At 31.5% G+C, this 25,058-nt stretch overlaps 5 protein-coding genes across 6 annotated transcripts; 1 reads left to right on the forward strand and 4 right to left on the reverse strand.

The window, feature by feature from the left end:
* Positions 1–3,379: 3,379 nt before the first annotated feature.
* Positions 3,380–5,785, reverse strand: bys (Bystin). Its single transcript, XM_013311708.1, has 8 exons — positions 5,495–5,785; positions 5,304–5,421; positions 4,983–5,223; positions 4,503–4,659; positions 4,230–4,421; positions 3,933–4,141; positions 3,608–3,758; positions 3,380–3,499 (listed from the first exon to the last, which is right to left on the reverse strand). Exons 1-8 carry the CDS (start codon positions 5,627–5,629, stop codon positions 3,419–3,421), a joined length of 1,284 nt encoding a protein of 427 aa, XP_013167162.1. The 5' UTR covers positions 5,630–5,785; the 3' UTR covers positions 3,380–3,418.
* Positions 5,786–6,230: 445 nt separating this feature from the next.
* LOC106117078 (uncharacterized) lies at positions 6,231–9,348 on the reverse strand. Its single transcript, XM_013311150.1, has 5 exons — positions 9,235–9,348; positions 8,640–8,775; positions 7,473–7,625; positions 6,725–6,876; positions 6,231–6,471 (listed from the first exon to the last, which is right to left on the reverse strand). The coding sequence occupies exons 1-5, from the start codon at positions 9,312–9,314 to the stop codon at positions 6,273–6,275; spliced, it is 720 nt and encodes a 239-aa protein (XP_013166604.1). The 5' UTR covers positions 9,315–9,348; the 3' UTR covers positions 6,231–6,272.
* Positions 9,349–10,155: 807 nt separating this feature from the next.
* On the reverse strand, positions 10,156–14,657 carry Hacd1 (3-hydroxyacyl-CoA dehydratase 1). Its single transcript, NM_001312271.1, is given in 4 exon segments — positions 10,156–10,843; positions 11,919–12,148; positions 14,231–14,348; positions 14,501–14,657. Coding segments are annotated over 4 exon segments (699 nt in total). The 5' UTR covers positions 14,596–14,657; the 3' UTR covers positions 10,156–10,587.
* A 747-nt stretch (positions 14,658–15,404) lies between these two features.
* On the forward strand, positions 15,405–16,690 carry RpL30 (ribosomal protein L30). The gene is given in 4 exon segments (NM_001312312.1): positions 15,405–15,417; positions 15,528–15,572; positions 15,897–16,042; positions 16,491–16,690. Coding segments are annotated over 3 exon segments (342 nt in total). The 5' UTR covers positions 15,405–15,417; positions 15,528–15,551; the 3' UTR covers positions 16,666–16,690.
* Positions 16,691–17,573: 883 nt separating this feature from the next.
* On the reverse strand, positions 17,574–25,014 carry LOC106117134 (collagen alpha-1(III) chain-like). Of its 2 annotated transcripts, XR_001227859.1 has the most exons (10): positions 24,723–25,014; positions 24,394–24,575; positions 24,205–24,318; positions 23,788–24,031; positions 23,262–23,366; positions 22,938–23,009; positions 22,319–22,444; positions 21,822–21,964; positions 18,255–18,355; positions 17,574–17,683 (listed from the first exon to the last, which is right to left on the reverse strand). XR_001227859.1 is itself a non-coding variant. In NM_001311852.1 (9 exon segments), coding segments are annotated over 9 exon segments (1,092 nt in total). In that variant the 5' UTR covers positions 24,818–24,906; the 3' UTR covers positions 20,160–20,575.
* Positions 25,015–25,058: the final 44 nt, after the last annotated feature.

Consider the following 25,058-nt stretch of genomic DNA (forward strand, 5'->3'; position numbering starts at 1 on the left):
AACATTGTTAACAATCAAAGTTAATAAAATTCGGATTGAACTGAAGGATCGCTTATTCGGTTCAGTCTTACAACAAATAAACATTAGCTCCGCTCTTTACCCAACCTTGAGTAACCCCTTACTTATCTATGGTTCATCATTAAGTCTAAGCGCTTAAGCACAGGGTGTTTTGGATTTAACAATAGTACCTACTAGCTGTCTAGACATTAATTAATATTAGATGTGTATGATTCAATAATTATAGTTAAAGTTTAAATCTCGCTTACAATACTAGACCGCACATCATTTCTATAAAGTGTACCTACACATTTTCGTTTTTTTATAAATCATTCTTCGTAGATTTTTATCAACCCGAAGTTTTAGAAGCAATAGCTCTTTAACACACATTTATTACCTCCTAAGACACCAATTTATTATGAGTCGTATAACTCTTCACTATCAAAGGTATCAAGAAACAAATCAATTAATAATTAATTTAATTGTCTTATTTTCAGTGATTTTACAAACAGACACGATTTGTTTCTGCTTCATAGACACCTAAACATTGTAGATGCCTCATTCATATAAATTTCACAAATCGGTCAATGTTAACTTTTTAATTTTATCTAAATTCAATATTAAAAAATAATAATTTAATGTTCAATGCAATGAGATCGTAGAACTTGTTACGATTACTGCATTTTACTCCTAAATGTTGTGCTACTTTTGCTTTTGAGACAGTGGCGCTAGTGCGCCGTCATAATTTTAGTTTGACTTATACTCACCGGGTCAAATAACTTTATCAGTTTATATTCAAAAAGACCTTTCAGACAAGTTTACACCTATCCCAACATTAACAGTACTTCAGAACGATAGAAATTTCATTTAGCACTTTGGACAGAAAAGACCTTTTGACCTTTGTTTTCAGCGTGCCTAATAAAATGTCAAGTACTAAGATCTATATTTAGTTAAAATTATAACAAACTCAATGTAAAAATAAGTCATCGAATCATGAATGGATATTATAAATAATTTAACTCTGCTTTTCTGCTGAGTAACGTATCCACGTAACTTTTCCTAGAGAAATCTTAACAAAATCGTGTCTGTGTCTAGATGTATTAATAAGGTGCCCTTTTACGAATGCCTATTTTAAGTAAGCTTTTTAATTCTTTTAGAATATATATTCTTTTCAATTTATCTAATGTATAACTGTTGCTTAATTTGAAAATTATTGTCTTAATAATTATTGTCACACAACACTGGTTGTTTCAGCTTTTAATAAACACGTAATTATATTATATTAGAATATTGTATTGATAAGTTTAGTACTTTATATTTCATCAACATTTAACGCAAACAAAATGCGTGTGAATAATAATAATTAGTAATTTTGTCTGTGATCGAAATTTTATATTGTTAAGCTGAAAATAAAGCGAATATCAGTGAACATGTTACATTTAAATATATTTATTTCTTTATACATTCTGAACAAAAAAAAATATTTGTTACTACAATTTTGGTTTAAAATTAAATGATTTATTTTCGTCGCGTTTTGTCCAAAAGTAAATCCAGAATGTATAAATAAATATTTCCATAAAAATGTTTTATGATATTTCCAATGCGTTTATTTTATTAATGTGATGTTTTATTCACCGACATAAGCTATTTTAGTTTTTGTTACACAAAATCTTTTTCTAAAGCATGTTGCGTGTTTCTAGCGCCAGGCGACTCAATTTCGTAATTTAGAAAGTAAGCGCAATGAGGTTTAATAATTAGGTACGGCTTAAGGTAAGCATAAACACATCAGGATTTTGCATCAATCGTTAGATAGGTAAGCGAGTTCGTGAAGATATATCGTCGGTTATTGTAAAGCTCTTGTCGTCTAGTGTGTAGCGGCTTGTTCACCACTCGATAACATTCTAAAATAATATTGTATTATATAAGACAATAATGAAGACATTCTAAAAATTCTAAACAATTTACTTTGATTTAATCCTCTCGTTACATTTGCAACCATGTCCAATTTCAGTTATGAGTGGTTTTCAAGCCTCTCTGTACAAACACATCTAAAATTAGTTTGTAAAAGTCACTCGAACATCTATTGAATACTGACTATGAGAGAAAAGAACAGTTTATGTATATTGAAAGGATAAAATCACTTATTAACGCTTTACGAATAATTTTTATACGACGTTATTATTGAACGTTCGCTCATTATTGTTACACTGATTAATAATACCGGAATACGTGCTAAGTATTGTACATGTTTGTACGGAAATCATTTTAATTAAACAGAGCACATTAGTCATATAGTTTAATAAAACTTTGCATTCATTGGACAGCGCAAAATTCTCGTTGAATATATCTAAATAAGATCAATGAAATAAAATATCACGCACATGCGAATTGTTGTTTTATTTCTAGAGAACTATTTTGTCTTTTCATGTATCCTTTCTTGCAATGCCACGTCTGTCATATCTGGGTAGGTGTAATAAAACCTTTGATGAGGGTGAGACGTGACCTATTGAACGAATCAGGCAGCTGTAGGCCACATAGCCATACCACACTATTATGGATTTTTTTCAGTTAGCCTCTAGCCATTTATGTTTGCATTTTATTGACATCAATTTAATTATTATTATCAAATGTGGAATCGGGTCGTCTATTTTCTTACAATTTTCAACAAATGATTGTATAATACATTATTTATTCAAGAAAAGTTTTGATAAGATAATAGTTATAGAATATAGATACGGAAAATGGTTTAGGGTTGCATGACTAAAAATCTGTGCGCTTATTAGTCTGTCTAACGCATGTTACTGTCATTGTCATATGTCAATTATGTTTACCTACAACTTTAAAATGTCGCGTTAATCCTATACTTTTTTGGATTTAACATAAGTTTGTACATTTTACAAATATTAAGACATAACTGATAGATATTTACTATGGAACAAGGAAGAAATATAATTAAATGTCGCAAATGTCGTCATGTTCTCTTAAACGACACAAATATTGCACATAACCCCAAGTCGTGCGGCACTAAAGATTGCGAGAATTACGATTTAAATAGATTTATTTATCTTTATGAAGATAAAATTCCACCATGGATCAGAACAAAAGTTGAGGATGAACAATGGACTAAAGGAAAATTACACTGTGAAAATTGTGGCTACAAAGTTGGGTCATTTGATTTTATCTCGGGTAGAAAATGCGACTGTGGAAAGTCAGTGTTGCCTCCAATTCATTTTATATCTAGTCAAGTTGATATACCTATACAGATTAAAAGTTTAATGAAAGTTTAAATGTCGTTTTCCTTTTTTGTATGTAACATTTTAAAGCAATGTAAAGGGTAACCTAAAAGGAAATAACTCAATGACATAAAAATTAAAAAAACATACACAATATAAATTGATTTATATACAAAACATTGTCATATTTATTCCACCGCCATACAGTTCTGTAAAGCTTCATTGACTTCAACATCTCTGCACTGTGCAGATTGTAACTCCCTGCGAATCTAAAACAAATATACAATCTTACTTGTGTATAAATACTAATAATGCTGAAAGTGAATAAACCAAAACATACATGGTACTCAGATCTAATAACATATCATTGTTCTTACCTCTGGTGTGATGGTAGGGTGTGATTGTTTTCTCAATAATTCTAAGAGTGCATCCCGTTGCTCTGTAGAAATATCAGCTTTGTAGCGTTGAACAAATGTTAGAAGAGCCTGGTGCCACAGCACTGGCAACATTCTAGACTCTGTTTGGAACCTATGAAAAGGTAGTAACTTCAGGTTGTTTTTTCAATAAACATAATAATGAACCAACTGGCTAATTAATATCTGTGTTCAGCTAAACATTATGTTTTTTTCAATATTTAAATTTTGGAAACAACTTTTCCAATAACAAATATGCAAAACAGACATGACAATGTTATAGACTCACCTTAGAAAATGAAAAACAACAGAATCCACAACCCTGTATGGAAGAGCATATTTTTTGTCGAACAATATTCGTAAAAATATAGAATTGGCACCAGTATAGTCCATTTCGGCGATTTTCAACAAAGCTGCACTAGAGTGCAAAACTGGCACTGAATTACGGGCCAATACAGAGCCAACAATAATAGCTTCGCGCAATGTGCAGTCACCTGACTGTAATCATTGATTATTTTTAAATACTCACAAGTTTATTAAAGTTATAATTGAACCAACAAATATTTAGTAAAAATAAAATATATACCTCTAACAAAGGCAGCAAAATTCCTTTCATAAATGCTCCTGGCTTAAATAGGGACTTTCGTAGTGCTTGATATAAATGGAAGTTTAATCTTTTGTATTCAGCTAAATCATCTCTAACACGAGGAAGTAGAACCAGATTATAGAATCTTTGTGCCATCTTTTCTTTAAGATTTGATGCAAAAATTCTGGTAGCCTAAAAAAATTGAAAATCAACAAATTAGAAAAAAAAAAAGAATTAATAATTGAAAGCATTAATGCATCATAGAATACTTACCTGATACATTGCCGCAGCTGACCAAGTTGTTGGTTCAGTTAAATATAGTATTTGCTCCCAATTTTGTAGATGTGGGATCATTTTAAAAGCTTTAGGTAATTTACCTGAGCGATATTTTTGTAAAACATCCCTTACACCTTGGTACATTGTTTTTATCCTAAAAGATAAGTTATAATTTACTAGATGTTACCCACAACACATTCTGCTCGGAATTAACTTAATTAGTAGCCGGTGCTCTTCCAGGTTATGTCCTACATCTATGACAAATTTCAGCAAGATCCATGCAGCTATTTTAGAGATACCTTTTAACAAACATCTATCCGTCCATACTCCCAAACTTTCACATTTGTATCAGTAAGATTGTAAGTTGATGATTAATTTTGAGGTTGCTTAAAAATGAGGCTGGTTAAATAACACAATTCAACTATGGTTGTTAAATAATGAAAAAACATTTTATAGAAAGAATAGAAATAGAAAAACCTTGGATCAATATTTTGTAGCTTCAATGTTTCTACATCTGAGAATTGTGTTTGCAGTTCAGTATGTTTGTCTGTTATCTTGTCTTTTATAATATCTGCTAATGTCCTGGTCTTCTCTGGTCTACTAGACATGAACATTCTCAAAGCCTCTTCATCTTCCTCATTGATTTCAATATTGTCATAATAAGTATCAGGCTCCAAGTCGTCTGTATCAGACTCAACTTCATTGTCAGAACTTGCTTCTGTAATGTAATAATTACAAATGAGTTCACTTGATTAAAAAATTTCACTAAAAATGTTTAAGTCATTGTAGTCCTTGTACCATTGATGTCCAGTGGAAGAACATGTTTAACTGATGCACTAGTTTCACCATCACCAAGTTCAACTTGCTGTCTTCTTGCAGCCTTCAATATTTTCTTGGATAAATCTGCATTCACAAACTTATTTAAAAAACAATAACACTGAACATTTAAATGACCATATCAACTGTAAAAATAACTATAGAATACTCACTTCTTCGTCATCATCATGTCGGTTCTTCTGCTTAATGCGACTCTTATTTTTAACAGAATTTACAGCCTCAATCTGATCCGCAAGTGCGATATTTTTACCAATTTGAGATGGCTTTAATTTTTTTGCTTTTCCCATTTTAATGACCAAAGATTGTTATACTAAGACAATCTAGAAAGACTGACAATAACGGAAGTTCCAGTTAGTGCTGGTATTCTCAAATTCAATATATATTTATATAAATAAATATCGTTCGCAACAATCACACCATGCTTTCAAGAGAAAAGAACCATATTTCATGTCATATGTACAAGACTTTGATTGACATTTAAACAATCATTTTGACTTTGGCATTTAAATTTTACAGATAAAAAAAATTACAGAAAATGTAAAAAATTGTCCAATAGTTGAATGGATGCTATTTTTTTTTAATTAACAATATTTGGACAACCTACACAGAATAATTTTAGAATCCGCCAACATTATTTTTCAATTGACATCCAAAGTTATACCTATAACCTGATATCATCGTTTACTCTTGGGCAACACTAAAAACAAAAAATAACTATATATCAGATAGAAAAAGGATATAAAATAAATGATAACAATATATTTTTTTAATTCATATAACATTAGCTAAATAGGAAAATAAAGGAAACAGACAGAACTGCTTACATCAGTTTACTATGTAATTTTAAAAAAATAGTGTCAAAAAAAAACAAAACTACTTTTTTTCTTATTTTCTTTATTTATCATTCAAGTAAGAAACAAAATGTTTTTATTAATTGTATGATTCCAGGCGTGCTATGGTATCTTTCAGATTTGTGTTGATATTGTCGATTGCGCTCTGCACAGCCGAACGAATGATCATACCGACCTCCTTGATGATAGTCGTATCGAAGATTCTAAGGAACACACTGACTACTGGATTTACCAACCAATCAATCAAAGCATTACCCGTAAGCTTCACACGTAGCCGTCTGAAAATGTTGAAAATGTTAATTATAATTTTGTCGCACCAAGCTAATAAAAGGGGATCAATTGAGGTTTATAATTCATTTATTGCAATTTGCTTACCGTAGGTTTTTGAGACCAAAATCTCTTTTAAGCATAATTTATCTCTGTTTTGTCAAAGATGACATGGATGACAATATGTTTTTTTACTGATATTGGTCTCAGAAACCGACTACCGACCGACAGAGCCTAGAGTTTTAATCATTTGGACTGTCTTACCCAATATTCGTTAATGACAATTGTTGGAGTTGCATTTCATCGTTGTTGAAGTCAATGAGGACATCCGCTACAACATCTAAACGATTCAGGGAACCGACGATGCCACCCGTAGGACCAATGTTCATTACTTTTACCAGGTACCTGTATTTGAACTGGAAATAAAAAAAAACGGTTACGTAGAGTCATTAGTATACTGATCGTAAATTCGGTTTCACAACACACAAACAGGTGATCTAAAAAAAGTTATTAAAAATAATATAATAGAATATGTGCTATTTAATATAATTTTACACACATTACTTGTGCGTAGAAGCTTTGCCGATGACCGCATGACGTCACGTGTCGATGGTCAGTACGGTTGACCAAAAAGGTTTTATAATTAGTTGTTGCAATTTTATTATTGTAACAACTATACTATACTCAATATAAAAGTAATAAAAATATTTTCGGTAGAAAGTGTCCACATTTCTTCCCATGGATATCAAAAGTGGACCAAGGTAAGATCAGTAAATAAAAACAAACAAAACAACAAGTAAAACGTAACAAAAGAACAACAATAAACAACGAAAACAAATAATTAGGAAAAAACAAGTATTTGGCTGCGTTGACTAACGGTATTTTTCAGACGAGTGCGGGACGTTAATGGAAGGTAGAGTCATCTGCAAACATTCTGCGTATGGCTAGTACCAATTCACTTTAGGTTTAACTGTTTTATATATAAAAAAGCGGATTTGCAAAGGAAACCCACCTCGAGGTCTTCGAAGCGCAGTTGTACTTTGACGCGCAACATTTTTGCGAAGTAGTTAACCTGTTGGTCACCAGAGCGTGACAGATTTACCAATCCCGTCATAGTACCATCATGTAGCTTCAGTAACGCACTGTATGTTACCCACATAGGTTTCTGCAATAAAAAATAGTTAAAGTCGAATCTGGATAAGTAATAGTCCAAGAGACAGCGATATATTTGTCGTTTTTAGTTATCGCCTGCAACTCAGTCTGTGCGAAATTAAAAAAAAAACTTAATAAGTGACATATGTTCTTCCAGACTGTGTTCTTCGTCGATCGCCTTTCTAACGAACATCCATCCATCCAAAGATTCGCATTTATAATATTAGTAAGATATAATGTTATTAAGATAGTGATTTCTCTCGATCCCGACTTTCTCACTTATTTTGATCAATCCCTTACAATTAATAATAAATACCATAATATGTTTAGATATAGTGTTAATAATAACAATAGTTCATCGTAACACAATATTTCAACAATTTTAAATCAAGGTTAATCCAATTTTACAGTTATCGAACCGGATATGGTTAAATACACATTTAAGAGGCCTTTAAAGGTTTAAAAATGAAGCTAGTTGTGTTTATATAACATGTATTTAAAATATTTTCAAATCCGAGAACCTTAGTGTAGGCTGTTATTGACAATGATTCAACCTTATATCCGTATTAATGTTTTCCATTTATGTAACCCGGAAACGTTACGGGTAAAAACGTAAGAAGTTAGTGGAATCTTTTAGTAATTTATTAACAATCTAAGCAGTAAGCCTTATAGTTTTATTTAATCTATAGGTTAAAAACTAACATATATTGTAACTAATAATCTTATCCTGTACCTAAGCGATAAAACTTACGAAATATAAGATTAATATCTTAAATCTTTTAATTTGTTTCAATGTGGTTTATCCTTTTAATCGGTTTCTGATTTAAATCATTTTTTATCGAAATCAAAGAGGATTTTAGAAAAGCCGTGTAACAATTGGTAAATATTTGTAGTGGATGTGTGAGAGTGTGTTTATTACAATAATGTAATACAAAATTCCTTCTAAAAAGATATGATTTTAATAAAATATTATGATTAAATTAATGACTGATTAATGAACATTTTAGTTTTTTTCCAAAATACCAACCACTTCAAAACCTTCGCTGATATCGGGTAGCTTCATAGGGTCGAGGCCATTGTTCTGTATAAATGGCACCAACATTTGAACCGTGTTGTCGATGTACTCGTTGATGTTCGCCGTCTGACCGTGGCCCCATCTTAAACTAAACACGAAATTTTACAAAAAATACAGATGAATACGACATTGTTTTACATAAAAACGTCGTCTCATAACTGATTATAAAAATCAATAGATTCCTAGTTATAGATGCCTTGGTAAACAATAAAATATCGGTTAAAAAGTCTATTATTATGACTAAATAGTTCAATGTCACTGGTTATAATTTTTTATGTAGCTTGTATATGCTATTATACATACTTGGATATAACGAGATCCAAAACGAATTAGAAGTAACATGGCATTTCCTGTTTCTTTTAATTTTTTTATCATTGGAAGACGACAGACTCTGTTGGGTCACGGATCGGGTTCGATAAAATCTTCTTGATTTCAAACCGGAAAAGACACAATTCTCTTTGTCGTGTATCTTCCGTTACCGAGATCTTACTGGAAGACACGACCAGCAGGTACACTTGGCGTAGTCCATTATTAAAAAAAAGCTTACCCAGGGTAAAGGGTTTTTACAATGTTGGCCTCAGCAGACACGAGGCATATAGCCAATGCCACCACTGTTAACTTCATCATCGTACTCCAATAAAACTATCTGTTTTCCTTGCTAATGGAACCTTTTATAAGACCTAGATCGATTGATAATTGAGCAACAAACATTATCACAATATTAAAAGCAAACCGATCTGATAACATTTCGGATACAAATCATGATTATTATGATAGTTACCACACTATTACAATATTTATTGTTAAGGAACAATTAATGAGTTGATATTCCTTTCTGCGGCGTAATTTATTAATTTGATATAATAATTAAGATGATAAAAATGTTGTACGATATTATTTTGTTTCTATAGTTACACCCTTCTTCCATGTTTAACCTGTTAATCTGTAATTACGTATAAAAACCTAATTTCTCTTAACCATGTTCAGATCAGTGATTTTGTTTTTTTCCAGCCAACAATACTACGCTTGACGTCATCTGTTCATTACTTATAACTATGTAATAATTATATATCTAGTGATTTATATCGTCTATGTTTATATAATCGTACTTTGTATGGATGTTAAAAATACGAATGTGTAGATGGATGGATGGGTGTTTGTTTGAAGCTATCTCCAGAACGGCTCAACAGATCTTGATGAAATATGACAGTAATGTAGAACATTGACTCAAAGAATACATAGGTTCCTAATTTACTTTAATTTTAATTTCGCGCGGACGGGAACGTGGGCGACAGTTGTTTATTTATACATACATAAGTACTGCAGACAATACTTCGGTCAACAATTTTATTTGTTACGTTAAAATCACTTATGGCTATCACCTTCGTCAATATCGAGGCCGTGTTACATTCCGGGTTCAAGGTTAAAAAAAACACTAGTTAATGTAAAATATGTATTTATCAACCACATTTTCCATGACCCAAACAATTCAAATACAGACATTTGAAATATTTAACAAACCACATAATAACCATATAATTACGTATTATTTATTTATTAAACAGATTATATTGTTACTATTCCAGCATCACCGACTCTTAGCGTCTATAAGCCATTGTACTTATCACCTATTTAAATAACAAAATAAATACAGATTTACTTTATAAATATAACAAAAGTACTTCTTTTGAAAATATATTACTCGTATGTAAATCAAAAATATTCAACTCAAAAACATTTTCAATTCAAATTTTGGTGCTATCGACAACGTGTCTCGTTAAAACAAAAGTGTAATAATTTTTTCAAATTATGGCCACTCAAAGAAATGAAAATAAATAAAAACTATAAATAGAAATAAATTACCAAAAATATTTAATTTGTCTAAGAAAATTATTTAAGCTTATATTTGCTTTTTAACATCTTTACTTAGCATTTTATTTCTCTGCTTTAACATATGTCCAAATAAGACAGGGAATAATGGAATATACAAAAGCATATAGAATATTAAAAAGTAATAATAATTAAATATGAAGTTCCATTTATTTGGCATTAGAACTGTAAATAACTTATGGGAAGCAATTTCATCGAGAGCATGATACATACACAGCAGTTCCCCCGTTATCCCAAGTGGATACAATACAAGGAAAGTCGAATATCTGGAATGAAAAATATTAACATTAAAAAATATCGCTATAACACTCTGGTTGATATAAATACAAAGTCGCACGTCACATTTTAAAAGCGGTCAAGTGAAGGTTAAAGACGTCAAACGGTGAGACAAAGAGGACAAACGGAACGCTCATACATTGGATGCACGAAAAACGTTACCGTCGTTTTTTTGTCAAGTCACTTAAAGACATGTCATATTGATAAAAATATTAATCCAAGATTCAGATTGTTTTAATAAAATTACATATGTATTTTAGTTTAATATTTAATGTTTTATAGTAAGTCATGTATAACGTAGCCAGACGTCCCATTTTGAACGGGACTGTCTCTTTTTATCGTTACGAAAAAAAATGCGGGGTTGTTGGTAATTAAGCCTAAGTTAGGGTCGATGAAGAGTTTCATACTTGCTTAAAATCATCACAAGCTATTATTCATAGGTACTTAGATTAAAACAAAGTTGTTCCTCTGATAAATATAATCAACGTTTCTGCAATATGTATTTTTTAATTTGTAAAGAAATTAAAAAAAACTTTTACTTTTCATTGACTACCTGTTAATTACCTAAAAAAAGAATGTCCCGTTTTGAGTCAAAACATATATGCTCACGTTAATTACGTAGTATAGTAGTGTGTAGTATAAATGAAATACAAATTCACACAAGCTCAGCGCATTGTTTACAAATTCATTTCGAACGCTCCTTATTGGTTGTTGCTAACTCACACAAGGACAAAAAATCGATATCAAAGTACATATTAACTGTTTGACTTTATGAGGTCAAAATAAACTTATTATGCAAACACGTATATTCAATTACTTTACTGCTATACAAAAATAAGACTATCACTATGATATTCCAACTAAAATTCGATCACCTGACTGTAATTAATTTTAACTGAAATCCTGGTTGTAGTCCTAGGGTCGAACACCGCGTTTCACCACCTTATTTTTTTTTATTTTCGAATGTATGTACATTTATCAGACACTTTACGGTCAAGAAAAACATCATAAGGAAACCACAAATGAAAGAATTTGAAAGAAAGGCATATATGAATTGATAAATACCTTAAAAAGAGCAGAGATTGTGGCACGGAATTAGTCAAGTTGAGTGCATAGTATCCGTATCGTACGATCTCAGTGATGGACCAGGCGAGCACACAGAGCGGCAAACCGGGGCTGGCGGGGGCGCCCTGTGTTGTCAACAATACGCCGCACACGAGGAACACACGAGAATACACCTGCATCAGGACCACCATCACACCTGACGGCACCAACCTCAAAGCCGCGTGCACTACCTGCAAAATAAATAACATAACATTTGTTAAATTTTCTTTGTCACCGTTCAATGTTCATTTAACATCTCTTATCGTTGGTTTCTGAGACTAAAATCCTTTCGTAAAATATATCGATTTCGCTCTTATCTTTGACAAAATAGAGGTAATATGTTTTATACAGGGATTTTAGTCTTAGAAACCAGCAGTTAGAGACCTTTTTCTTTTGTGTGCGATTCGTAAGAGATCTCAGTAAAGAAGATAGACAGACAAAAAAAATTATTAAAACAAAAATTCCAATTTATAAATGCAACATCATGTTCGCGAAATACGTTTTTTTTCGACACTACAGAGACTAATGATTTTCAATTTATTAAGTAAATATATAATAGTTTTTGAGAAATTTATGTGAAATACTCAATTTGTAATAAATAATACTGATAATATTATATATAATGCATAATTTTTAAATTAATTATTATACTTTCGATACAAGAAAAAAGTAAAAGGACGACATTTATGACAAATAAAGGGCGTTAAAACTTATTGCAAAAAAAAATTCTCTATCAAAAAATTATCATCGCTTCTTTTACGATTCATCTCATAGACTTATGGACACCGTTAGATGTATGGTATGTAGGCCGTTTCGTGCGTATAAGGTGGTTTAACACGTCAAGGTATTGATTTATTTAAAAAACGCTTGCCTCCTCAGCAATGAATATTTATGAATTCACATTAAATTTACGAGTCACGCGACGCGGACTTTAACCTGTCTGAAAATATTCATTCATTGCCTTTTTTAACACTGGTATTGATATAAAATTATTTGAAGCAAATTAAAAAAAAAATTAGTAACGGCACCACATAGCTTGAATGCTAAATATATATTCAGTAAGAAGGGTAAATATCGCATTGTATATGTAAGGTGGTCAATTTAACTGCAACATTCTGGTGGGGGGTTCCAAACTAGCCAATTTTTTTTTAAGAGATAATGCTTATCCACAATTTTTTTATGTAAACTGACAAATCATTATTTGGTTATCTATGTGGGTCTAAAGTTTATTTGTCCAATTCCCATTTATAGATTCCTTAGCAAAACCCATGGGCAGTGCTCACTTTAGTGTTTAGAATTAATATAAAGTAGCCACTTGCTAATTTGCCACCTTCTACTATAAACTAAAATAAAACATGATGGATACAAATGATGAAAAATATTCATCTTTAATATAGCAAATAAATCCTATTTTTTACTGAAATTTTAAAAAATACATCTAACTAATAAATATAAATTTGAATGTTTAGTTGGAAGGATGGATGCTTATTAGAAGGTATCACTAGAACAGTATAGCTGTTATTGCTTATTATTGCTACCCAACGATAGTATTTCACACGAACGAATTTGCGGGCATAGCTATTATTAAATAAAAGAAATAAAAAGATTTTATGTTTTAAAACTAATAAAACAATAACAATGTAATTATTTGAATATTTTTAATTACACACATAGCCACAAATAGGACAAAAGGACACTGAAACACTGTTTTGAAATTAACATCTAAACATATTTTGATTGTTCAGACTTCAATTTAATATAAAAGCAAAATTGTGATTTTTTCAAAATCATCTTAATGTTCTCAATGTTTAACTATTATATTATATATTCTAATGTAATAACACAACTCTTTTATATTTTTTTATACTATGGAATATTCAAACTGGTTAAATCTCAGTGTAGAGATCAGGAGAGTAATAGGAAACAATAACATACATAAATTACAAACCTCAACAAAGCAGTTACATTATTATTACCCATTGTATTTAAATTCCAATCTAATTAGACATGTAACCAGTAGAAGTAAAAAGAAACCTTTTTAAATAATGTAAAATCAAATACATTTATAAATAATTCTTGGTTTTTTGGTAATTGTGGCAATCTTTGTCTCATGGCTGAACAAACAAGAAAGAAAAGTAAATAACAATACACTTCTCATTATCTTCTTTACTTTATAGAAGTGCACTAAATCAGGCTAAAATATGATCAAGTGCAATCTTAAAAAATAATAAACTATATTAGTCTATATATGGATCAAAAAATATTCATCTTACCTCTAAAATTGCAGCATTTTGAAATATAATAATAGTCCATTTTACTTCACCCCAATATGTTGCAAGTGTTCCACGGTTTAAAAAATGAACTGCTGACTCCCATAATAAATAAAACCAACTGAAAGAGAAATTCATAAATTGATGTTAATACTTGCGGTTTTTCAAAAATTGAAACGAATTAAAGACATGGTAAACACTTTATTATAAAATAAAATGTGATTAAAACCGTTTATGTTCTGATATTATTTGAAATTATCAAAATTTACTTACCCTATAGTTTGAATAATATTATAGGACAAGAGGTATAATTTTCCCAGTGCAGAGGGTTCCGAGGGTATAATCTTTTTTATCACTTTATCAATCATTTTATAACAAATTTCATACAACTTTATAATTGAAGAAATTTAAAATTTAAATTAAAATTAGCACTACATAAGCAACGTCAAATAGACCAAATATCATAGATAATAAACACACATAAAGTTGACTATCACCTAGAACGATACGATACCAATCACAAGCAATAAGCAATCACAAGTTCACAATTGGTTCACAAGTCACAACAAAGAGTATATAAATGAGTCACAAGCACAAAACTGCAGCTAGGGATGCACAATCCGATCCTTGGTGGATGTGTGGATGTGGATACAATGAAAAATGATCCGTTAGATTTTTGTGTGGATACAATGGCATTCGATCGGATGTTAAATCGATACATGTATATAGTGGATCGGATCGCAAAACATGAGTTATAATTATTAAAGTTACATTATTGATTGCTTCGCAATAGGCTAGTTATTTAGTCGAGTACCTTTGTCGAGTAATTTAGTTACTAAATTACTCTTTACTGCCCAAAAAGTATTCAAGGTAATTGCTAGTAATATCATGTTAATTAACTGCGATATTAGATCTTAGGGCAACGAACAGATATTCCAAGATATTAATTTTTTTTAATAGTTTATTATAAATTCGATAAAATAATGAAAAAAATCAAATATTCGATGCTTCTATAAAATATACCGATATATCAAAGAGTAAAATATATCGAATACAACACAAGATATTTGTCAAAACATTGGATCATTCGGATTTACATCGAACAAATTTGACATATCGATGTTAAGGACATCCCTAGTTCACGTTGGCCATCTTTCTTTTTCTTTAGCGTTTGCTATCACAAGCGTCAGGTATTTTACTTTTATATTCTTTTTAACTTTTAAGTCGTCTATTTAATTTTAATTTCTTAACTTTAATTGTGTTTTTTTTAAATTGTCTAACACTACATTATTTCTTTCAGTATTGATTACTGCAAAAATCAAAAATGGTTGCGGCAAAGAAACAAGTGAGTATTATAACACGTGTATTTCGAATGGACTTGTGGCATGGTTTTTTATTATTGGTAAAAAACCTCTTCATTAGTCCTATAATAAATGTTGCTCGATAGGCTTGCTATTTCAATAAATAGCAGGGTTGAGGATGCACCTTACATGATTTTTAGGTTATTAAACGTGACTGATATATCAATAATTTCGCACAAATTATTAATCTTTATGTAATTTGGCGCTGATAACACATCAACACTGAAATTATTAAACTTTGTAAGAGTTTGATAATCAAGCTATTGTCACACTAATGTGCAATTGAATCAAATCCTGTACTTTTTCAGAAAAAGACCATTGAGTCAATCAACTCAAGATTGGCTTTGGTGATGAAATCGGGCAAATACTGCCTAGGATATAAGCAGACTTTGAAAACCCTGCGACAGGGGAAAGCCAAGCTGGTCATCATTGCTAAGAATGCTCCCCCACTAAGGTGAGACTGCTGAGAAGTAGAGTTTCCATTATTTCTATTTGTGGAAAGCATATGGAGTCTTCCGACAAAGAAGTATGGTTTCCGTAGAGTTGACTACAGTAAAATGTTGTAGTGCAAGTAAATTTAGCATTATTTCATTACAATGGCACTGAGTCTTGAAGTTTACTGTTAGTAACTTTGTCATTTTACTGAGTCAATCGAAATGGAAACCCTATGGAGTAGTCCTGGACCATGTGCTTATATTTGACAGGTGAGAAAAACATGATGTTATTATTGTCATTTGATTTTTAATGTGTCAATAATTGATGGAATATAAATAGAAATAAGTATTTACATTATATGCATATAATTTTAGCACTACTAAAATGTGTAGCTAGATTTTTAAGGTTATTGTAAACAATAATTCCATTAAGTTTCAATTACTCACTAATTTATCAATATTTTACAGGAAATCTGAAGTTGAGTACTATGCTCTTTTGGCAAAGACTGGAGTCCACCACTACAGCGGTAACAACATTGAGTTGGGAACAGCTTGTGGTAAATACTACAGGGTATGCACTCTGGCCATCACAGACCCTGGTGACTCGGACATCATTACCACATTGCCTGAAGCTACTGCTTAATTATAAGTAAAACTTTAAAAACAAATATCAGTTTTATTTATTCCTTATCCTGCGTTCAACAGACTTATGCGAAATTAAAAATGTCTTATATTTTCCATGTAGGTAAAGAACTTCAGATCAGACATTTACTTGAAACTTAAGTTTGAAAAAATCAGAATCTGGGTTAACAACATCTGTATAAATAACTTACTGAAAAAAGTTACGTACTTTGACATTCCTTTGAATCTATATTTATTCCATTGAATCTACAGAAGGTCATTTACATGGTGTTTCAGGGCATTCATGATTGAGTCCCAATATAGCCTATACTTGATCGGACCAGGAGACAGGTGATCCACTCTGTCACCTTTTACCCCTGAATCTTTCCAACCAAGACCAATCGTCAGGTTGTCTGGACAATAAGTATTCATATACTAGCAGTTGGTCTTTGAACTGCAGCCACATCACATCTCATTCCTGTGTCTGTGTCCATAGTTGCCAAACAATTTCTTAATGATCTTGTCACATAGATCCAACATTACCTTTTAGGTCAATCTATCTACAAGGCGTGGCATGATAGTAAAGTGTAAAGCCTGTTCCCCTCTTATGTGTTTCTCATTCTGAGGAGTTTTAGTTGGTATTGTGCTTGTTCTTTTTCTTAAATATCTACATTCCCTGGTTTAAGTGTTCCAGTCTCTGATTTCATGAATATGTATTCCAGAGACTTAGACTTTGCTGCATACCATGCAGGCAGTAGTGATGAAGCGAGTTCCTTTTGACGTTTAGACGCACTGGCGCCAGTTACATTATGCCAGCGCTATTTTTATTACTGTGCTGGCATAATGCAAACTAACGTAAAAATAGTAGCAATAATTTGATTTCTAAATAAGGAAAGAATTTAGGATATAACAATAAAAGATTGTGTTTTTACAATTTTTATTTATTTCAAACACTTATTAACTAACAATTATTACTGCTTTATTTTCCTTCAAATTGTTTTGCCGGCCACTTTTTCAATCCAGTGGGTTGTTACCTGGAACTTAAAGATAGTATAATTAGCATACTTCAATAAGAGGGTATGTTTGTATTTTTTATGTGTGTTATCACATAATTACAATTATTACATAAATTTATTGTAGAAATTGAAACGTACAAATTTGCATTTTCGACCATATGCCCAAATCAGATCATTACGTAGAACACATAATATAGAGATCGTAATATGTCATGTTGAAATATATATATATATATATATATATATATAATGAGAATTCAATGAAATTCTTGCATAAAGATGCAGCCTTGTTATCAAATATTCTCGAGTACTCTCTTACATATAAATCATTCTTCCCTTGGATGGGTTTTCTATATTTATGAAGAGACTTTGCCAATATTAGCTGTGGTAAATTAATATAGGTTTGTCATAATACCGTATTTTGAAATATCCAACCCATGCTAGTAGCTGCCACATTTGCGCTCATTAGTTCAAAGATTTATTGCATTATTCAGCAGAACAGAGAATGTACAAGTTTACGTGTCCGAACTTTTACTGTGGTCTAGTCTAGCACTCATACAAAAGTCTAAGTATTAGTTTAATAAATGATCCATACCTTTGAAGTGTGAAGTTTTCATGTTATCTTCATTCCATCCAGCATTTGCGGGAGTTGATACACAAATATGAGATTGCTGTTCAAGTTATGTCATCCATATCCTAAACATAAAAAAAACATTTTAGTAATAGCACAAGTAATATTACATAACAAAATAAACTACAAATATTTTGTAACATGTTAGTAAAATGTGAGAAATATGTATTTGTATATTATATAACTAATGTAGGTATTATGGACTTAAGCCAAATTTTTGTTTCATTAAAAAAAAGCAGAATAAAAAAAGTTGCATTCCTACTAAACTTTATTGTTACGTTTCTCTCGTCTTAACATATAATATTGTACCTGATACAAACAAATCACAAGAGGAATTGGCACTTTGGTCATAAATACTGCATATTAATGTTATAAAATTTTTAATCATAATATCTAAACAACTCGTGCATGAATGTTTAATTGCAATTTCTCTGTGGCATCAATATAAGTTAGACTTACATACTAGTTTGCATTATTAAAATGTAATTTTTATAGTATATAAAGTATTGAATAGCCATTACCTGTAATATTTTTACATTTTAATCTCCATATCTCGTACAAGATTTATGGTTTTCTCATTTTACTTCATTTCAAGTTTGCCTTATGTTGCATATTTGTAATGTTCTTCATTATATTACGCTCAATATAACTTTTAATTTCGGTCAACATTGTTCCCTTTCAGTGTTTTAATTTTAAAAATTTTATGGCAATTATTCAAGTGTACTATTTTACTAAAATACAATTATTTGAGCAAAGTGTTAGATGAAAAAGGAACAAATTTGACCATGCTTGTTGCAAATAAAGGCTTTTATCATTGTTACTTCTCTCGTCTAGAAAAATCTAAATCCTTTAGTTTCTGTGATTTAATATTTGGAAGCTAACAATGTTAATAATGATATTTTTCAAGCACTAATATGTATCGGACAAGTTTAAAAATGTTACTTTGCCACTCGTTTCAAAGTGTATTAAAATAATAAGCCCTCCTCACCTATAGCCTTATTTGATTCTTAAAATGAAACAGATTTGAATGTTTGCAATTGAACACAATAATTATCATATTATCCCTTAAACACGCGATGCGCTATTGTTCGACCACCAAAGAGCGAATTTAGTTTTTTGATGTTTGTTATGCTTTTCCAAACCAAGATTTAGTTTTAATAAACGAAAAGGGATTTTTTTTCAGTTTCTGGTTACGACACAATAACAGAATTTCTGATGAGAATACAAAATAGTGTAATAGAAGCATTTGAACGTTTGTACTTTGATTTGGAACAACATAAAGAATTTAAAACCATATAGTATATTAGTTGCTTTTCAAACTATTTTTCCCACAATTTCATATTTGTAAATATCATTTAATATGGCAGTAGCCATAAAAAAATTGACAACCTGACATTGAAGTTTTAGAAGTCCTGAATGTAACATCTTACTAAATGAAACCATCATGATTTTACCTTAATAACATGCTAGTAAGTATTGCTTAATCATCTATTTACTAACTTTTAAAACTATTTATTGTCTTTTTTCCTTTACCACATGTTTTTGACTCACAATAATGATAGAGCATTAAATGAATATTTCATCTACATGTAAATTATGTTAAAAAATCGTATAAGGAAATCAACAATTGGATATAATTTCTTGCCACTGTTTTTAGCAATATAGATTCACTTTTTTTGATTTTGCTCTGTTAATATTTTTATTAAGTACTAAACCTAAATTACTATATTTCTTTGCAACTCTACCAACTTTTCGTTTAACTGTGACCCTTTTGACATCTTAAAATATAAAACAGTCAGTTTTACAAAAATAAATCACACAAATGTTATCTTCCATAATTTTATTACGAAATGCGTCCTTACATCTAATTAGCATGGTATTTGCATACCATTTTACAAGAATGTCAAATAAAATACATAAAAGTAATCCTCTCCTAACATATTGGGTCACAAAATACATCAAAGTAGTTCTTTCCTCACACATTGGGTCACTGTATAAAGAAAACCAACATGTCTAACTTATTGAGATTGACATAATTATACAAAAAATGAGGAGTAACAAAAGCTTTCTTTAAAGTTTGCTTTATTTTTTAAAGTTTATTCACATTTTTACGAAAATTGAGAGAAATTATTATTAGAATTTGCATTATATTTATCTTACCTAATTCTTAATTATACATTTTATGAAAAACTACACATTTGAATCCAAAGCTTCAAATATTTGATGCAGCTACGATTTTTTTTGTGGCAAATAGACGCAAATACTTTCCATTATAGTCAAAGAGATCACCAACTGCCTGTAATGCAAACAATTAGATAGATGCTTAACATGATAGAGAAATTACAACTTTCTTTTAACCTAATTCAAATTCTGAAATGAAATTAATATTAACACATTTATAGCTAGGCTGATAGATAAGCTTTAAAGGTATTTGTAGCAAGTATTTCTATATTTCCCATTTTGTATGGTAACTTTTTTCTTGGATTGGGTATCGTGTGATCATCTTTGTTTAAACATCTCCATTGGTCTAATAAATTACTTGAATTTTAATGAACAAAACAGTACTACAGAGTAAACTGAATCTTAAAAATGTTTGCATCCCGACACACTTTTTTACTTTCTCATTAAATTAATTCTTAATATTTAAAGCTACTTTTATATTTATGAGGAACAAAATATATTTGAGAATCATATGCCCGTAATACTATTTAGCCTAATCTAAGCTTTAAAGCATGTTCTGACAGCATACTGGGCATAATAAATTAACGATACTTATAAAAAAATTTAAATTACAAAATGTGCAAAACATTGAACTTCTGGCTTTTGTGTGAAAGCTGCAATTATGCTGAATGAACAATTTAACCTATTATAGTAAATTGTAATATTTTTTATTATGATTTATGCTTTTTCTTAAAATCTACTTGATATACCTTTGGAATAACACCTAAATCTTATAATACTGGTTTATTTGTTCCACATATCGATTTATATTTCTATAATACATACTTAATATTTGGTCCTTCATTTCATTGTATCTTAATATTTTTGATCTATAAATATCTCATGTTTGTGTACATTCACTTTATATTTTGAATGTTTCGCGTGCAGTAACACATTCAGTGCCATTGCGATCGTTCGCTTAAAAATGAACTGTCGATGGCACTAAACATGTTATCTTTGAAAAAAATTACTTTCTTTGATCCTTCAAAATTTTACTACGTTTCTTATAAATGGAGATATTTCTTTCATTTAATCAGTTCATAATTGACTTATAATTGGTTAACATAAGATATATAACCTATGGATGAAGTGTTTCATAGAAGTTTGATGGCTAATAGAGTCAATTTTCGAAACGTAATTTTGTGTAGTAAATGAAAACACTGAGGAAATTTATCCTAACATAAGACCTCCGGATGCCTTTCTTGCTTCAATGTTGTGTTCCGGATTAGTAATCTACAGTTTATGTATCTATGACTTAAGAGTACAGTTGTGTTGTGTATGGTGTGTATTCAAAAGAATTGTTGTATTTACCATATGTGTTGGTGTACTGCTGCGGCTGCTGGTACGAGGAGTACGTGGGCTGCGAGTACGAGTCGTATGCGGGCGCGGCGCCGCCGTACGCGGGCTCCGCGGCACCGTACCCTGCGTCACCGGCACCACCTGCTGCGCCGGCGCTGTAATACAAATACACTTATATTAATCCTCTATTTAAAAAAAAATACAACTGACCCATGAGAAGAAAATCGTTACAGTAATTTTTAAGATATGTAATTTTTTATTGCATGAGTAGTTATGCTTTACTTGCACGATATTTTTTTTCCAGCTATATTAAAAAAAATAATTGACAATGCAATAACTAGTTGCAGGAATAAGGTGTGAGGTATACTAAAGAATTGCATAATTAGAGTAAATAAAACTATCCTACATGATTGTGCATATACAATGATGTATGTAAAATAAATAAAAAAATAAAATTTCAGCAAAACCATAAAAACACAACAGCATATCAGGTAATTATATGTACAAACCTGTATCCATTATTTTCGTAACCTTGTCCGCTAGTGGAATAACCATAGTTTGATCCATAATTACTGGAATAGGAGCTGGCAGGAGCAGGCGCCGGCACCGAATAGTTGCCGCCGCTTTGATACGAGCTGGAAACAAACCACGCTCAACAAACTGCTACACACATATTCAACTTGTGTATCTTTGATATAATTCAGAGTAACAAGTATCTGCATCTAAGTATCAGACGGCAATTCCTATCTTGTAAAGTTTCATCATTTAAAATATCCTAAATTATTTGTTTATTATCAAAATAATATGTTTTTACATGAAACTAACCCAATAAATGTTAATATAGAATTACAATCATCTCCAATCACTAACATTTTTTCAAAATGAATTATAGATTATTTATTACAATGTTACAACTTTTAAATTTGTTTTAGGTCAAGAGTGACAACAATTCAATCTAATACTAAATCTAATTTCAAGCAAAAGTAACCTTTAATAAAAACATTAATGAAACAATGGGTTTATACTCAGATCAAAACTTAAATTATGACCATGCAAAAAGCTTCTACTACACATCTTTAGCACTACAGTAAGGTAAATTGAAGTAGTAAAAGTAAAAATTATAATAACCTTGATGCATTGTATGATGGCGGTGGGAACGGCTCTGCAGGAGGCTGTTCATATTGTTGATAACCTGTGTGCCTGTTGAATAAAACTATTCTCTGTAAACTCAAAAAAACTATAACCATATTCTAGAGAATAAGATAATTTTATCAGATTTAAAGTTGACGTCATATATGTATCAGACGGCACATTCCTATCAAGATTGTGGATCATCATTGAAATAATATGATTTTAATTCCTATTATTATTACTTGAACATACTTAAAATACACAGAAAGGATATTTAGCTATACTTATTTAATGTTAATGTAGTATGTGAGAAGCACTTACACTGGGGGTCCATAGCCATTGGCCTGTTGCGGGTTGTGTGCTGGTGGTACTGAGTAGGCGCCAGGCGGCGGCTGCCTCACTCCACCACCACGTGGTCCGTCAAACCTGACACAAATCCAATTATACATTTGGTGTTTATTAATTTTTATAACACATTACATTATAAAGAAGTATTTCATGCACTTGAATTCATCTTAAAATAAATTGCAACACATACATCCATCTTACTAATACTATAAATGAAAATAGTTAGATAGTAGAATTGTTTGAAGGTATCTCCAAAATGGCTGAATGGATCAAGCTGAAATTTGGCATAGACGTAGGACATAGTCTGGAAGAACATACATACAGCTTATTAGTTTTTTTTAATTCTGCGAAGACTGAGTTGCAGGCAATAACTAGTAGTACTATAAAATCAACTAATAAAGTTACTACATGCTAAATTCCAGAAACCTTTGCTTTTTCTAGAATGTTTTTTAGGATTAGTAGTAAACGAAATTAAATAATTTTAATTCTCTATACACACCTCCCTCTTTTGGGTGGCCCACCTCCGCCATGTGGAGGCCCTCCACCACGTTTGAACGGTGGTCCCTGTGACTGGTTTGGTGGTGCATTTGATTGATGCAATGGAGGCACTCCCCTTGGTAGGATGTTAGGAAGGCCGCTTTGGATTGGTGCTGGTGGTCCATGTGGTCCTGGATGTGGAAGAGGACCACCTATTGGTGGACCATTTAAAGGTGGTGCGCCTGGACCTCCTCTGCCACCTCTACCTAGTTTAAAAATGTCTTATGTAGTCTGTTAACATTCTGCTATTTTAACCAACATGTTAAATTTGTATAGTAAATGCTTCTTCGGTGTTAATAATTATTCAAACAACAAGCTCCAAAAGGAACTAAAATAAAGAATACTGAACATGAGTCCAAGAATCAAGTCATTATTTTACCTCTCATAGGCATTCCTCTTCCTCCTCTATCATTTCGTGGTCCAAAATCACCACGACCTCGACCGCCTCGACCTCTCATACCACCCAGGCCTCCTCTATTATTGAAACCTCCTCCTGAAAAGAAACATGCCTTAAATCTATGGATATGATCAATCAACAGCCAAATATGTTAAAGAAAATATTTCTTACTTTGTGGTGGACCAACTCTAGTTTCTATCGTAGGTACTGGATGTGGACCAGGGCCTTGAGGTCCAGGTGGGAAACGACCACCTCTTTCGCCGCGCATGGGTCCTCTAAACCCTCGCGGTGCTCCACGTGGTCCAAGAGCTCCTCGTGGTGGGCCACCGCGGCCTCGCATACCGGGAACACCACTAATATAACAACAAATGATGTTATCTGATGTCTGATAGTGTCATCATAGTGATATAACCTATTCAAGTTTGAATGAACATTGAGAAAGGAACAAAGCTAAAGTAAGTGAATCTTTTAGCTACATTTCAAATAAAGAGATTTCTTACCGTCCACGCATATCAAATCCGCCTCGGCCTCTGAGACCGGGTGGGCCGCCGCGACCACCACCTCGGAATCCACCTCGTGGCCCATCCATTTCCATACGGTTTAGTTTTTTCTTCAATTTATAGTGATTCCGGAGGAATATACACGTGTTCAGTGAACTTTATCAAATTTCTTTAGAAGATTGAATTAAATTTGAGACTACTTTAGACCAAAATGGCGCCTATTTGCCTATTGCTCTGTGCAACTTCGCACGCGGAGCCGGAACCATAATGACAAAACATGGCGACGGCGTGGGATAGTGATGCCATCGTGTTTCTTTTTCACTAAAAACCATAAAT

This window comes from Papilio xuthus, unplaced genomic scaffold (assembly GCF_000836235.2).
Source record: "Papilio xuthus unplaced genomic scaffold, Pxut_1.1 DF827680.1, whole genome shotgun sequence".
NCBI classification, from domain to species: domain Eukaryota; kingdom Metazoa; phylum Arthropoda; class Insecta; order Lepidoptera; family Papilionidae; genus Papilio; species Papilio xuthus.